Source organism: Lampetra planeri, chromosome 46 (assembly GCF_965212315.1).
Source record: "Lampetra planeri chromosome 46, kcLamPlan1.2.h2, whole genome shotgun sequence".
NCBI classification, from domain to species: domain Eukaryota; kingdom Metazoa; phylum Chordata; class Hyperoartia; order Petromyzontiformes; family Petromyzontidae; genus Lampetra; species Lampetra planeri.
The window spans coordinates 3,611,044-3,627,574 of NC_136152.1; the positions used below are offsets into that span (position 1 = coordinate 3,611,044).

General features: G+C 50.1%; 1 protein-coding gene across 1 annotated transcript; it reads right to left on the minus strand.

Annotated features, from left to right (window-relative positions):
• Positions 1-3,680: 3,680 nt before the first annotated feature.
• On the minus strand, positions 3,681-11,699 carry LOC144733334 (dual specificity protein phosphatase 3-like). Its single transcript, XM_078615181.1, has 3 exons — positions 11,317-11,699; positions 6,641-6,867; positions 3,681-3,992 (listed from the first exon to the last, which is right to left on the minus strand). Exons 1-3 carry the CDS (start codon positions 11,430-11,432, stop codon positions 3,784-3,786), a joined length of 552 nt encoding a protein of 183 aa, XP_078471307.1. The 5' UTR covers positions 11,433-11,699; the 3' UTR covers positions 3,681-3,783.
• Positions 11,700-16,531: the final 4,832 nt, after the last annotated feature.

Sequence of the window (16,531 nt, forward strand, 5' to 3'; positions counted from 1 at the left end):
ACACGTGAACACACACGTGAACACACGACCGCCTCGGCTGTGGCGTTGTGCGCGAGACGAACGTCACGATGTCTGGGAGCGGTGGCGCAGCGGTTAGCGCTACGCTGCGCTATGAACCCGGCCACACGAGTTCGATTCCCGCTCACGGCCAACGCCGGTGACGGTTATCTGAACCGGTCTTGGGCCTCCCCTAGGTCGACTCAGCCTCAAATGAGTACCTAGTGCGGTGTGTAAAAAACATCGTCACTGGAAAGACAAAGGCGGTCGGGCGTGGGGCTGGCCACCCACCCACTCGTGTACCGTGCCGGACTTTATAGGTGATAACAGCACTTGTCCCCACAGTCTGTTCAGGCTATACGGGGGATCTTTGTCTTGCGTGTGTGTGTGTGCTTGCGTGTGTGCGTGTGTGAGTGTGTCAAATGAGTACCTGGTGCGGTGTGTAAACATCACCACTAGGGAGACAAAGGCGGTCGGGCGTGGTGCTGGCCACCCAACCCATCGTGTACCGTTGCGGCCTTCATAGGTGCTCGCTAACAGCACTTGCCCCTACAGTCTGTTAGGGCTATATGGGGGATCTTTGTCTTTATCTTTGTATGTGCGTGTGTGTTTGTGCGTGAGACGCATTCGGCGTTGGTGAGGACCCACTACGTGAAACAAGAACTCAACTCGCGTGTGTCCGGGTCCTACAGTTTGTCCCTCCACATTTAGAATCAACATCACGCGGTTCGAGTATTTGGCTGCTAAGCCACTTTGTTGGGCCATCATCTGTGATGTCCAGCTCGCTTCTGAAAAATAAGAGCTACATAGCTCAGTGGGCCTCACCTGGTAAAATGAAGAAAAAATTATTGTTCAATCGTTCATTGAATGCGTGAGATACGAAACAATAGATTCTGTCGTGTGCCACAATTTTACCCCAATTGTGTTCTCGGTGGGTGTCATGAGATAATGTCCGAGACGGCTCTTCAAGAGCCCTCTTGTCGTCCACACCCCGGGCGGCAGCGTGCCCCCACGCACTCTGAATACAGAACATCGCCTGCATTGTGTGTGCACGGTGAACTTCTTTCGCGCCGTACGTAGCCAACCGTGCTCATCGAAAAGCCACATTCTCAATTCTCAGAGCTAAAACTTTGGGAAAGTAAGCTCAACATTTTTAATACTACATGGGGTTATATGGTTGAATGACGCTGTCTTTCCGACAGACCTGTTCTTCACCTGAGGAAGGCTGCTTGCGTTGTGGCCGAAACGTCGTGAGAATTATATTTTATTATGTAAATGTTTTATTATTTTATTATTTCCCTTCTATGTGACTTTACCGAAAGAACCAAGAAGATGAATCCCTGCAGTCACGAAAGCTTTAAATCGAAAAATAGAACTCCAACCCATCCATCAACAACACCAGTGCCTTACAAGAAACGCTGGCAAGTGCCATTCTTGTTTTAATTCCCCCCCCTTAATCCTACTAAAGTTATATTAGCTAAAACGTTGTTTTGGTCAAAAGGTGTTTTCGCGTTGCTGCAATTCCCCATTGGGTGCCTCCCTTCACCCCCCTCTTTACATCACCACGAGACCAACACGCAGCGCTGCCTGGCGCCTGAACCCAACACACTTCCTGGCGCATCTTGCTAATTCACTGCATTTGCACCTCGTTTTTTGTTTTGTCTCGATCGTGTTTCGTTTGACGACAGTTCGATGAATGATAATTGGTTTTTTACCCTTCTATCTGGCAACAAAACTGACACCTTTTTACAAGGAGTCATGTTTGCATAGACCGCAATACCTGCAGTCATAATACAAACAAAAGACATAACTCTGATAATGACTGCAGGTATTGCGGTCTATGCAAACATGACTCCTTGTAAAAAGGTGTCAGTTTTGTTGCCAGATAGAAGGGTAAAAAAACAATTATCATATTTTTACTGGCAAATGAGGTTCCCATAGTTCGATGAATGCCTCGTTCGTTGTGCGACGTTCCTGAAGGACCTTGCACTCATTCTCCACGATTTCGAGGTTTTCGTTTTGAGCTTTCGTTGTTGTCGTGTCGATGCACAACGGGACCACTCCGTGTGTAACAAATGGAATCGACTGAAACTCGAAGGCAGTGTTATTGACGAATGTGTTCAGCTTTACCTTCAGTATAAATCCACAGCAACTTTGCTTAGGGGTTCATACTTGCTTTACACGATTATCCATTGCCTAACACACTACACACGTAATCCAGACACATACGTCACGTTATAAATGTCTTTATTTTTACAGTAAAATGTTTATTACATGCATCTTCCAGTAACCGACACTTAGAAGGCATGTTTGTCTGCACCGCCTTACATCAGAATACTGGGCAGCAGCAGCAGCAGGCGAACATTCTGGGGAGTGGCCGTCCTCTTAAAAGCAAAGACAACAACGACGAAGAGAGATTGACGATTTGACCACCCTGACGATCCTTTCACTTGAAACCACCGGAGAGAAGCAACGGAAGGTCGGTGCATGAACACACACGTGGACACACACGTGCACACACACGTGAACACACACGTGAACACGTGAACACACACGTGAACACACGTGGACACACACATGTGAACACACGTGAACACACACGTGGACACACACATGTGAACACACACGTGAACACACACGTGAACACCCACCTGCACACACAAGCACACACACGTGGACACATACGTGAACACACACGCGAACACACATTTGAACACACACACGAACACGTGAACACACACGTGAACACACACGTGAACACACGTGAACACACGTTTCCATTGGGCAGATGTTGAGCGGTGAACGCAGCCTTCAAGATGAAGCTGCCAAACGCCACCGGGTTTGGCCCAGACGGGAGTCCTCGCGCTTGATGAAAGTTCGCTGGGTCGCGGTGGCCTGAAGCTCTTGAATTTTTTTTTTAATAAATCAGGATTCCGTCCCCACATTATTATTATGATGTTTTTACCCGTAGGCTTTCACAACCAAAATTTTGATTCACTGCTGGTTTCTTTAGGGTAAGATCTCGTTGCCAATCCGAATCAAGTTGATCATGGCGGGCAAAACTTGGCAATTGATTTGGTTTGTCAGCAACACCGGAGGAATGTTGAAAGGGCAAGCAGATCGTTGTTTGTTTACAATTTGTATCCGACATTGTAGTGGAGATTACAACCAGCATCATCAGGCGATTAACAACATCTCGGCAAGCAGTTTCAAATGTTCTGGCTTCATACTCGACTCGTGACGTGGCCGAGGCCAGAACGTGCAAGGCTGCTGCTGCTGTTGCGTGGACGGTGCCAGCTATGGAGTGGGCGTGGTTGTGCGAAAGTGGGCGGGGGCTAATTAAAATAAAACATAATAAAATAATTCTCACGACGTTTCGGCCACAACGCAAGCAGCCGTCCTCAGGTGAAGAACAGGTCTGTCGGGAAGACAGCGTCTGAATGAAACACCCCAGGGCTTGGAGCGTATATTTAAGCTGTGTTGGATGATATGCTAAATTCCTCTTGATATGCAAATTATTTTGTCAAGGCGCTTTTCCCCCTCCAACCCAGCTTAAATATACACTCCACGCCTGGGGTGTTTCATTCAGACGCTGTCTTCCCGACAGACCTGCTCTCCACCTGAGGACGGCTGCTTGCGTTGAGGCCGAAACGTCGTGAGAATTATTTTATTAAGTTTTATTATTATTTTATCATTTCCCTTCTACGTGACTTTACCGAAAGAACCAAGAAGATGAACCACAACATCAACAACATCAACAACAACAACAGCCACAAGCTGAAGGAGTCAATCCGCCGACGCTTTGCGCTGCTCTGCCAGCCTGCACTCGAGATGGAGAAGCTGGCGCAGGAATCCGTCGTTGGGGCCGATGGCGCGTCGGGAGCGCACCTGGCGCAGCGCCGACTGCACATCGCGGCCTCGGCGCAGCATGAGGAACGCGACGACGAGGCTGGGAGAGCGGCTGTAGCCCTCGCGGCAGTGAACGAGCACGCGGCCTGCGGGGAACAAGCGACTAAGAGTCACAACCGGGTACCCCCCGATACCCGTACCCGGGTACAGGTAGGCCGTGAGTCACTGGTGAGTCACCGTTTGTCACTCATTTCCCAACGTCTTGTCTCTTCTCACAATTCAAGTTCCTAGAATCAACCCACCCGCGTCTGCAACATGGCTTCATCCCAGAGGTCGCAATCGTGTACCCGATACCCGTACCCTACCCGATACCCGGCCGGGTACGGGTAGCCGGGTATCGGGTAGGGTACGGGTACCCGTTTGCGACCCTGGTGCGGCCGGGTACGGGTAAGGAATCAAAACCCGTTTGCGACCTCTGACAAGCGAGCGGCCTGCGGTGAGCGATCACGTGTCACGCGCCCCGCACGGCCGCGCAGCAGAGAGGCGTCTCTGATTTGCCGTCCGTGCGCTACGGCTCGACGCTTCGATTGCGCCCAGCGGGCGCTCACGCGGTGCCGCACATTGACATTCGTTGTGATGACCCCTCGCCAGAGGAATGTGGAATTTCCACCACTTTGCTCAGGGGCTTTGCAAACTGGCGACGAGCATCGCGTGATTGTCCCGTTTGAGCAGGAAATCATTTACGACTTTGCGTCCGTTAAGGTCTACGCTCATCCCTCTGCCATGGAGATGTGGAATTTCCACCTCTGGCTCTGGACAGGCGATGAGCACCGCGTCAATGTCCCATTGAGCAGGAAATCGCTTCGACTCTGCCTCGACATCGTTGCGTCCGTCAAGATCGCTTCTTAAGCTCACGATGCAAGGCTCGGCTCGTGCTGCGGAGGAGAGTCGATCTTGATGCGCATGTACCCAGTGGGGTAGAGTGGAGGCACAATGGTTGTTAGCACGCCACATGGTAGACCTGGCGAAAGCCGAGTTTGATTCCCGGCAGAGCTAAGATGGAGTGGGGGGGGGGGGGGAGTGACATCTGAGCCCGTTCTGGGCACTGCACCCTCACCGAGCACCACTGACCAGCATGGTGAAGTATGGTCAAACAGACCCATCGTGGGGTTAGGGGCCGTCCATAAATGACGTCACGCGATTTTGGACGATTTTTGAGCCCCCCTCGGCACACGGCGTCACAAAAAGTCAGACCTCTCTCAAATGTGACGTCACAAAGCTCTGCCCCCCCCCAAACTAAAAGATGCTCCAAATCGCTTTAAACTATTGTCATTGTAGTGCGTATTTAATGTGCCGCTGCACTCTGATGTTGTAGGAGAAAACATTTATTTTAAAAGTCTATTTAATTAAGTAAATAACGTCACGCACCTAGAGGAGGGGGGGGGGGGGTCGGACATTTGTGACGATGTGTGACGAGGGGGGGGGGGGGTTTGAGAAATGTGACGTCACATCAAAAGGCGCAACTTTAAATAAATATAGACAACAGGTTCTACTTAATAAAATAGACTTTAATAAATGTTTTCTTCTACAACATCAGAGTGCAGCGCCACATTAAATACGCACTACAATGACAATAGTTTAAAGCGATTTGAAGGATGTTTTATTTTCAAAATGGAAATATGATTTTTGGGGGGGGGGGGCAGAGCTTTGTGACGTCATATTTGAGGGGGGGGGGGTCTGACTTTTTGTGACGCCGTGTGACGAGAGGGGGGGGGGGGTCAAAAATCGTCCAAAATCGCGTGACGTCATTTATGGACGGCCCCTAATGTATTGTGGGTACGATGTTGTTGCGTATAACGTCAATCTTTAACTCTGAATTGTTGGCGTGAAAGAAGCCATCACCGCGGTCACTCGCCGCAATGTTTAAGAAACACCGATGCCCTCGGTTTTGACGACTTCTGACCCCGCCGCCGCTACGGGAGATCCAATTGCACCGTCGCTGTCGAGGCCCAATCAGCCGCTCCCTCTCGCTCGCCCCGACACAGGCAACGTGCACGGACGGTCGATCGAGACCCGGCACGGTGCCGAGTCATCGGGGGGTGCGAGCGATGCGGGCGCACGGAGGGCGCCGCGCCATCACGGACCCGGTCGGCAGAGTTCGATTCCCGCTCGCGGTCAACATCGGTGACGAATTTCTGAACCGGTTCTGGGCCTCCCCTAGGTCGACTCGGCCTTAAACGCAAGACCTGGTGCGGTGTGCAAGCGTCGCCACTGGAGAGACAAAGGCGGCCGAGCGCGGTGCTGGCCACCCCACGCGGCCGCTTGGGTGTCACGCCGGCCTTCGTAGGTTGCTACTCGCTAAGGGGCCGTCCTAAATGACGTCACGAGATTTTGGACGATTTTTGACCCCCCCCCCCCTCGTCACACAAAGTCAGACCCCCCCTCAAATATGACGTCACAAAGCTCTGCCCCCCCCCCCCCCAAAAAACATATTTCCATTTTGAAGATAAAACATGCTTCAAATCGCTTTAAACTATTGTCATTGTCGTGCGTATTTAATGTGGCGCTGCACTCTGATGTTGTAGGAGAAAACATTTATTAAAAAGTCTATTTAATTAACTAGAACGTGTTGTCCATATTTATTTAAAGTTGCGCATTTTGATGTGACGTCACATTTCTCACCCCCCCCCTCGTTACACATCGTCACAAACGTCTGACCCCCCCCCTCCCCCAGGTGCGTGACGTCATTTATGGACGGCCCCTAACAGCTCTTGCCCCAACAGCCTGCGGGTACCTTTGGGGTGCGAGAGCGCCTTCTCGATGAACTCGGCCCCTTCCTCGAAGAACTTGCCCAGGTCGTACGAGTCGAGGTCGCAGGCGGGGACGCCGTGGTAGGCGATGCCGCTCCCCTCGTAGAACTCGGCCCCCGTCTCCACGTGCATCAGCGTCGTGCCGTGGGCCGCGTTCAGCACGTGCGTCACGCCCAGCCGATGGAGGTTCCTGACGCTCCGCGCGATCTCACTGGGGGGCACCGCGCACACGCACGGAGATGCCCGGTCACAGCGGGGCCCACCGTGTGGCCTCGTTTCAAGGCCCTCCACCCCCCCCCCCCCGCGGGGGTCAGTGGCGGCCGCTGGTGGCCTTTAGTGCGGCCCCTGACGTGTGCCCCCCCCCCCCCCACCACTGACAATAGACAAAGATAGACAGCTTCTTGCTGTGGATTTCACAGCTGATGACGATTGCTTGTGTTGCAGTCGAAATGTCGTGAGAATTTTTATTGTTTTATATTTGTATTATTTTATTGTTTCCCTTCTACGTGACTTTACCGAAAGAACCAAGAATATGAATCCCTGCAGTCACGAAAGAAGCTTGAAATCAAAATAGGCGAAGAGTAAAATTAATGATCGGAGGCGGCGGGGAGGAAAATAATCGTCGATAAAATGTTGAAGAAAACTAAAAACCCGCACCCGTTTGCGTATATTCCGTGCGAAGCAGATTGACACGTGGGGCTCCAAACTTCGATATATTCAGGAAACCCGACGACCAGCGTGACGCGTGTTTGACATGGATGTACAATGATGTCGTGGATGCAAACAAAGCAAAGTGAGAACGCGTGACAAGCGGTGATTATCGTGCCATTCTTCATCGTCTCGTCCCCCCTGTTTTTATAAATATCGCTCCGCCGATGCATCAGCGTTGACAATTGAGAGCTGGCGCCGCGTGTTTCTAAGTGACGGGGAGTGTCGCTGCAGCTCCCGCATCTGCTGCATTCGATATATCAGCGGAGCGGCGACTTGTCCTCAAGTCTCCGCGCTATCTTTAGATCGACAACTTGACTGGATTGGATCAACACGCGGCGCTTTCAGACCGCACACATCCACAGCAAAGTCCCTCTTTCTCTCTCGGCTCAAATACGACGTTGAGGCAGCATTTCAGGCAATGGCGCTTCCACGCTGTGTAGCACGTAAGAAGAACCATTGCCCAAAATATCACAGATTTTCTATTTTTCTTTTAAAGGCCACAGTTTTATTGCCGAATGTGTAGAGTTTATTTATTTATTTGTTATGTGTGCACCACTGCCAACTCTAAACTATTTTTATTTTACCAGGTAAGGCCCACTGAGCTATGTAGCTCTTTTTCAGAAGCGACTTGGCCATCAGAAATGATGGCTCAACGAATTGGTGTATCATCATTTGGATATTTATAGCAGCCAAATACTCTAAACGCGTGACGTTGATACTAAATGTGGAATGAAAACCCAGAGGACCCGGAGAAAAATCCACGCGACCACGGGGAGAGAGACACACAAACTCTAAATATACAGCAGGAGTCAGGGCCGGGATCAAACTCACGACCTCCTGTATACATGGCGAGGGAGTCAACATCTCATAGCCGCCGTGATGGTGATGAGAGAGACACGCAAACTCCAAATATACAGCAGGTGTCACGGTCGAGATCGAACCCACGACCTCATGTATACATGGCGAGGTAGTTAACATCTCATAGCCGCCGTGATGGTGATGAGAGAGACACGCAAACTCCAAATATACAGCAGGTGTCACGGTCGAGATCGAACCCACGACCTCATGTATACCAGGCGAGGTAGTTAACATCTCATAGCCACCACGGGTGCCTTCAGCAGCAGCAGCAGCAGCATCACCAAATAATTTGTTGAGTTTTGGCGGCGCTCAATCCCAGCAGTGGAAATTTCATATTGCTACGGCTGGGACCATTCATTTATCACCGCTGGCTTCCCACAAAGTGGCATTGGCTGTGTCGGGTGGTGGCGGGTTTCACGACACATTTATATATTTACGCAATCTAACCCAAAACAAATCTGTATTATGAAAGTGCCATTTATAAGTATCAACTCCAGAGGGATGCAAGCCGAGCCAACTCCCGAAAGGGATTTGAACGCGAAACCCGACGATTGTAATTCTAGATTTGAAACTTTCGTGACTGCAAGGATTCATACTCTTAGGTTTTTTTTCGGTAAAGTCACGTAGGTAAAAATAAATGATAATGACGATTGTAAGTCAACAACTCTCGCATCACCTGGCTGGGTCAATTTAAAAGACCAATATAGTTTTGTCAATCCACTGCTCGATGAAGGCCTGCCCCAAGCCGTGTCACTCATGGGAGTTGTTTTGACCATACTTCGCCACGCTGGTCAGCGCGGAGTGGGCTACGCATTCATTGCCGAATATTTTCTGTGTCGCCTGCAGGCAGGAGTAAGAACGCGGCTCGCGAGAGATACGCCGGACGACATGAAGCATCGATGCTGAGCGATATCTGTTTTGGTTTCATTAAAAAAATACTCGCACTGAAATGTCCTCGTTGCTTAGAATACATCACTGTGGTTGTAAAAAAACTTTCGGTAAACCACTTTAGTTTGAACTTATTTCGCCCCGTAGTTTCAGCAACATACTTTAGAGGGATTACACTGCTTATAAACGTTATACCCCGCAGGACGAATGGTGAAAAACGATAGTTCTAAAATACTTAATCCACAATTGTATTTAATTAGACCGACGGAACTGTGCTTGATGGGGACGATTCTGTTCATTTGCTGCTCCCAATGTGGAAAATTATCTCTTGCGTAGCACTTACATCGCTCTGTTCCCCTTCTCACGACCTTGCTCACAATCTGCTGCAATTCAGTTTATTTTGAGTCTTATGGAGCAGCGGTGGTGGTGCAGCGGTTTAGCACACTGCTCTCTGATCCAGCCCACCTAAGTTCAATTCCCGGCAACGGCTAACGTTATAATGGCGAATGATGCATCAATCGGTTCTGGACACCTCCCCACATTCGCCAACCGGTATGAAGCAGTGTGGTGAAGTGTGTAGTACGTTAGACTTCTTTTGCACCGTACGTAGCCAACCGTGCTAATCGGAGGCGCGAGGGGGAAGGACAACAAACTACACACAGAGAGCAGTTCTAAAGAAATTAGTTTTCCTTCTAGATGACGTAAAAGTGCACAGCTCCAGTGGCTTCCTGATATCGGAAGGAAGAGCGTTCCAGACGGCCGCAGAAGCGCGTCTGAAAGCGCCACGCGATGATGATGCGGTGACCACCGCCTTAGTTCGATGGCGAGCAGCCAAAAGGCGCTGCTGCTGCTGCGATGGCCGGAGTTTGCTTGATGGTGATTTATGCCCCTTGACGAGATCAGCGTGGTATTGTGGTTCATTTGCGGCAAGCACTTTGTGTGTAATGAGTGCGACCTTGGAGGTGAAGTATGGTCAAACAATTCCCCCGCCCCCCACCCTAGAATGGCACGGCATGGGAAGACCTTCATTCAGCAATGGAGTGGCAGGAAACGAAATAATAATCACCATCATCATCACCATCAAATAGGCCATATGTAAAAAAACAACAACTTTATTGCCGTGGCAATTTTCTTGAAATTCTATTTAATTTACCCACTGTCATTTCTCATCATCTCGTTTTACTCTAAATTGAACCTTTCCACTTTGCCATCATCTCCACCCGTTTGTTTTTGTTCCACCGCTTTCCGCTAATAATGTCACGTCCCTGTAAATAAAAAAACACCCCTGACCAGACAGCTCGTCACGAGGATGTTGTCCGCCCGCCACGAAGTCGTTGTTGCCTTTTTGGAGATTATATCGACATCAAAACTGCAACGCGTAATTGACAATTCCACTGCTGGATGAAGGCCCTCCCTCACACTTCTGCGTCGTTCATTGGGGGGGGGGGCTGTTTCACCATACTTCACCACACTGCTTAGTGCGGGGCCGGCGTGCGCAGGGTGACTCAGGACCTGTTCAGAGATCACGCGCCGCTGATATTTGCCGTGGCTGGGAATCGAACTCGGCGGCTTCACAGCGCCGCAGAGACCACGGTTGCCTGGCGCGTTCTGTCATGTAATGAAAGCCACATCGTGAGCACGCAATCAGCTTTTTGCGATGCGTCCCAGCGTAGCGTTTGTCTGCATCGGCGTTTGAATTCGCAAGCGCGGCAACCCATGGAACGGCTTCCAGGGAGGGTAAATAAATAAATAAAGCGCATACGCGCAAAGAGTTCTTTTAGCGCTGTTTTTTTTTTACGCGTTGAGGTCTTGCGCAAAACCTCAAAATAAGTTGACGCCTACGTGCTAAACAGAACGTGGCCAATTCACCACTAGTACAGCACACCGGTGTGTTGGAGAGCCAAGCCACGACATTTACAAGCTGAGTACGACGTTTCGCCAGCAATTCCAACTAGCTTCATCAGGCGACAGCCAGATTTGTGGAGAAGTCCACCTGTTTCGTTCCTCATATAGAGGCGTAGATGTGGTGACCACGCAGCTGCGCTCCTGCTCCACGTGGGGGGGGGGGGGTCAATATGAGCATCATCTGGTTACGATCGTTTACCGTGAGCCTCCTCCCCGCTCGACGGATAGAGATCATTCACTGGGCGCTCTCTAACCGCCGCGCGCTGCCGTGCGATGGAGGCCGCTGCGTGCAACGTACGCGTCTCCCACGAGGATGCCGGGGAAGACCTCGTTGCAGTGGTCGCAGGGCAAGCTGTAGAGGCCGTGTTCGTCCATGAGCAGCTCGTTGAGCACATTCACCATGAAGTCGGACATCCTCCTCTCGCGTGCTGAAGACAGCTGATCCCCCCCCCCGTCTCCCTGTGCTACTGCTGCTGATGCTGCTGCTAGTGCTGATGTTAATTCTGATGGTGCTGCTGCTAGTGTCAACTGCAACTGCTGGTGATGATGTTGTTGGTACTGCTTAAATTATTCGTTCTGCTGGTGCTACTGCTGCACCGACTGGTGCTGACACTGCTTCTGCTGCTGCTGCTGCTACAATTGCTGCCTGCTACTGCTGCTCTGAGACCTTGGCCCACGCGTACCGCTCACGGGGCCCTCTGTTCCCCACACCCCACCCCGACCCTCGCCTGTGGCACGCTGCACTCACCGCTGGCGAAGTTCATCATTGGCCGGCAGCCAGAGTGGGATCGGGTTCTTCACAAACTCCCTTCACCCCCCCACCCCCGAGTATTTTCCAGCAGTGGCAGCCCCCCCCCAAGCCAGCCAGCTCCACGTGCCCGCTCCTTGCCCCGCCGCTCACGCCTCGCACGAAGCCAGCGGCGCATTTCAGAAGCCACGAACCCCGCCGACGACAAATCATTACGGGCGCACCGTGATAATTTATATAAACAAACACGTGCAGCGTGTTGTTTCAACTTCACATAGCATGGCTACAGTCGGTGTCACACGCATTCATCACTTTTACTGTAAGGCTTTGAAAAGAAACACATAAAGTGAAGACAGAAATAGCTGCTCATGAAAATACGATCCACGAGGGGGGGCGGGGGGAGTCTGGAGGCACGTGATGATGGTGGTGGTGGTGATGGTGGTGGTGATGGTGTTGGTGGTGGTGATGGTGGTAATGATGGTGATGGTGATGATGGTGGTGGTGATGGTGGTGGAGATGGTGGTGGTGATGGTGGTGGTGATGGTGGTGATGGTGGTGGTGATGGTGGTGGAGATGGTGGTGGAGATGGTGGTGGTGATGGTGGTGGTGATGGTGTTGGTGGTGGTGATGGTGGTAATGATGGTGATGGTGATGATGGTGGTGGTGATGGTGGTGGAGATGGTGGTGGTGATGGTGGTGGTGATGGTGGTGATGGTGGTGGTGATGGTGGTGATGGTGGTGGAGATGGTGGTGGAGATGGTGGTGGTGATGGTGGTGATGGTGTTGGTGATGGTGGTGATGGTGGTGGTGATGGTGGTGGTGATGGTGGTGGTGATGGTGGTGGTGATGGTGGTGATGGTGTTGGTGGTGATGGTGGTGGTGATGGTGATGGTGGTGGTGATGGTGGTGGTGATGATGGTGGTGATGGTGGTGGTGATGGTGGTGGTGATGGTGATGGTGTTGGTGGTGGTGATGGTGATGTTGGTAATGATGGTGATGGTGGTGGTGATGGTGGTGGTGATGGTGATGTTGGTAATGATGGTGATGGTGGTGGTGATGGTGGTGATGGTGTTGGTAATGGTGGTGGTGATGGTGGTAATGATGGTGATGGTGTTGGTGATGATGGTGATGGTGGTGATGGTGATGGTGGTGATGGTGTTGGTGGTGATGGTGGTGATGGTGGTGATGGTGATGGTGGTGATGGTGGTGATGGTAATGATGGTGATGGTGGTGATGGTAATGATGGTGATGGTGGTGATGGTGGTGATGATGGTGGTGATAGTGGTGGTGATGGTGGTGATGGTGGTGGTGATGATGGTGGTGATGGTGGTGATGGTGATGGTAGTGATAACCTCCCTGGGGTACCACCAGCCTCGTCCCGGTGTTAGGGGGGGAGTGAGTCAGGCTGCTCTCCCGCCGGCGTTTACCGTGGGGAGTCTGTGGGCTACTCGGCACGAGCGGTGCCGTGGGGACCTGCACTGGTGCCTCGTGGAGAGCACTGCCCGTGTCATCCCCACCCACCCACCCGCCTGAGCCACAGCCCCAGCCCGCGCTGGTGGTGTCCACAGAGGGTTTCTTTCGATCTCCGTTCCCGGTGACATGCGCTCATGGCGTCTCCTGGGTTTGTGTGTGTGTTTTTTAAGGCGGCGTGCTTTCTCCGATAATTATGGACATCAGCACGGCCTCGTTTGCTTCCTCCTCGACCCTCTCTTCGTTTGTTGTCACGTCTTTACAATACATCTGTCGGGATACCTTTTCAGGCCCCCGTTGTGCTCAGATGTCGCGAACGTTTCTTGAATGATTGGCTGGGTCTCGGTTCCAGAGCAACGAGGTGTGGATAGCGCCACGGCTTTGTGTCTGCATTCAGCCAGACAGCCAATCAAAATGCAGCATTCTCTCTTACCATTGTGAACAAGCTCACATCATTCATTGCAATGAACGTAAAGAGAATGCAAAAGTCTCGCTGTGCTGCGCAGACAAAAGTCTCTGGACTCGACGAGAGCCCAGCGAACAGTGATGCATTCCCGTGAATTCATTCGGAATAGCGCTACGTACGGTGCGAAATAAGTTCAACAAACATACATCCTGTTTATCCAATTGGAACCTCATTTGCCAGTAAAAAATATGATAATTGGTTTTTTACCCTTTTATCTGGCAACAAAACTGACACCTGCGCCTTTTGGCGTTATCTGGTCCAACCCATGTGAGACTAGGCTCTAAGGAAAGCTGTCTCGGGTGTGGACCAATCAACTTTAAGGACAGTGCACACATGATCAGATTTATGTTTTTTGTTTGCATTATGACTGCAGGTATTGTGGTTTATGCAAACATGACTCCTTGTAAAAAAGGTGTCAGTTTTGTTGCCAGATAAAAGGGTAAAAAAAATAATTATCATACTTCCTGTTATGTTCACGGGTTTGCAGCTGTCTTAAGACATTGCCTCCAATCTGCCCCACACTAAAAATAAATGTACTATGTACACAAACGGCTGGATTTTGCAACGGCAACAAGAATAGTCATTGACAAACCATTGCCAATCCACTGCTGTTTGATGAAAGCCTCTGCATGCCCTGCCAGTCACGGGGCTTGTTTACCCATACTTCACCACTCTGGTGAGGGTGGGTGAAGTGAATGGGGGGGGGGGGGGGGCTTGAGCTGGTTAGCCATGGCCGAGAATTGAACTCGGGTCTGCTGCATTCACTGATCCACCGCCCGAACCACGATTGAATATTTTGCTTCAAAAGCCATTCAGTTGCAAATAAACTCCGACACGATTGGATTTCAGCACAGTGAAATAAAGTCTGATGTCTCCAAGTATACTTGAAAAAAGTGAGAGTATTGTTTTTATATTTATAAAATCACAAGGTCACGTTGACCCTCTGCTGATAATATGGCAGCACGGACTGGTTTCAATCTCATGGAGGCTAATCGGCAAACCACCCTCGGTTGATCCACAGTCGGGAATTGGACTCGGTGTGCTGGATTCACTGCTGCACTGCTGCACCGCTCACCTTGACTTAATATTTATCATCAAAAGCCATCATTTCGCAAATAAAATCACGATATAATTGCATCTTGATTTGATATAATTGGATTTAAATAGTACACTTGCAATACAATATCATGTCTCCGAGTATTTTTAAAAAGTAAAAGTGTTTCTGCTATAATTACAAAATAAACAACGTCGTGTTTACCCACTGACACGATTGAGGCTGCCATGGCACCCAGAAAGTCAATTCGCAGTGTGGAAGTCGCGACTCGTTTCGATCTTGGCCTCATCGGAAATCCACTCGACTCGGGACCGTTCTTCATGCCGGGAGCGTCGACACTAAATCCGAATCACGGGGCTCTTGATGTTCCAGTTTAAAAAAGATATAATTAAATTAAGATAATGCTGTTCCAGCTTGGGCCATCAACTAAACACGCAAATTCTAGATTTGAAGCTTTCGTGACTGCAAGGATTCATATTCTTAGGTTTTTTCGGTAAAGTCACGTAGGAAAAAACATTAAAATTAATAAAAGTTAAATAAAATAAAAATCACGACGTTTCGGAGGCAACACAAGCTTCCATTTTCAGGTGGAACCGTCACAGCCACGACAGCTGTATCAAGTAAACTTATTTTATTTTACTTTTATTAATTTTAATGTTTTTACCTACGTGACTTTACCGAAAAAACCTAAGCATATAAACACGTAAAGTAAAAGCTAATGAGCAGGAACATCGGTACCACAGCCGGAGACGAAACGGGGCCGGGCAGTTCCGCTGGGCATCTCCGGTAGGCGGGCGACACGACGGGAGAGCGCGTTTCGTGTCGGGGCCCATCGCGACTAAAAAACAATTCGCGAGGCGAGTAGGAATCTCTTTAAGAGTTTTATTCAATCAATCTTCAGCACTTCCCGTAAGTAAACCGTGAAGGCTGCACCTCAGCGCAGAGATTTCCCCCCCCCCCACCTTCTCTAAAAGCCACCCAAACCACTCTCTTTCCTAACGCCCGTCTCGATTTCATCATCTCGATTCTGGGACCAACTTTCAATCGCTGCGCTACGGGACATATTCCGCAGCGTTTCCCAGTCTCTTACAATTGTTCAGAAAACTTTTTTTGTACACGACGTTTGTTTCGCCATGTTTATGCTGAGCCCGACATTTAAAAACATTATTTCTAACATTTCCCCTCAGCTCATTGCCATTCCACATTATGACTTGTGTCATTAGAATATTCCAAGATGGTTAATGTCCCCCCCACCCCCGCACTAATATTTAATCCTGTTTGTTTATTTGATCCATTTGTTGGGAAATACCTTCAACTGTCGCTGTGAAGAACGTTGGCAATATACAGGTCGGTGCTTCAAAACAATGTTCACACTTCTGAGGATTTGCAACAAGGCCACAAGAAATATGCTTCCTCTGGGCTCTGGAGACCACCTGGAGAAGATTCCAGGCAGGTGTTGACAATGATGGCAAACACGTGGAGACTTTTTGAAGCTCTTACATTTGATATCATGTTCGTGTATTATCCGTTATTTTTCCATTAACGATAGTCCCATGGAAGTGTTAACATTTCTACTGGTAGAAACCTCCTGGTTACACCAGCCCACAGGGGGTTATTGTGTCCGTCGTGCAGGGAGGGGCTGGGTGGGGAGGGGCTGGTCACCCCGTGGTGCCCTTATATAAAACTTAACGTTTAACCTACTCACGCCGGCTTGTCCACCCTCACAGTCGGGCATATTTGCGGAATACATCACGCCGCCGTTGACCCTGGCCATT

Coding starts and splice junctions, on each gene's coding strand:
- LOC144733334 (XM_078615181.1), bottom strand. CDS start 11,432: ATGTCCGACTTCATGGTGAATGTGCTCAACGAGCTGCTCATGGACGAA. Junction 6,868..11,316: donor GGCATCCTCGTGGGAGACGC/GTACGTTGCACG, acceptor GGTGCCCCCCAG/TGAGATCGCGCGGAGCGTCA. Junction 3,993..6,640: donor GGCGCTCTCGCACCCCAAAG/GTACCCGCAGGC, acceptor TGTTCCCCGCAG/GCCGCGTGCTCGTTCACTGC.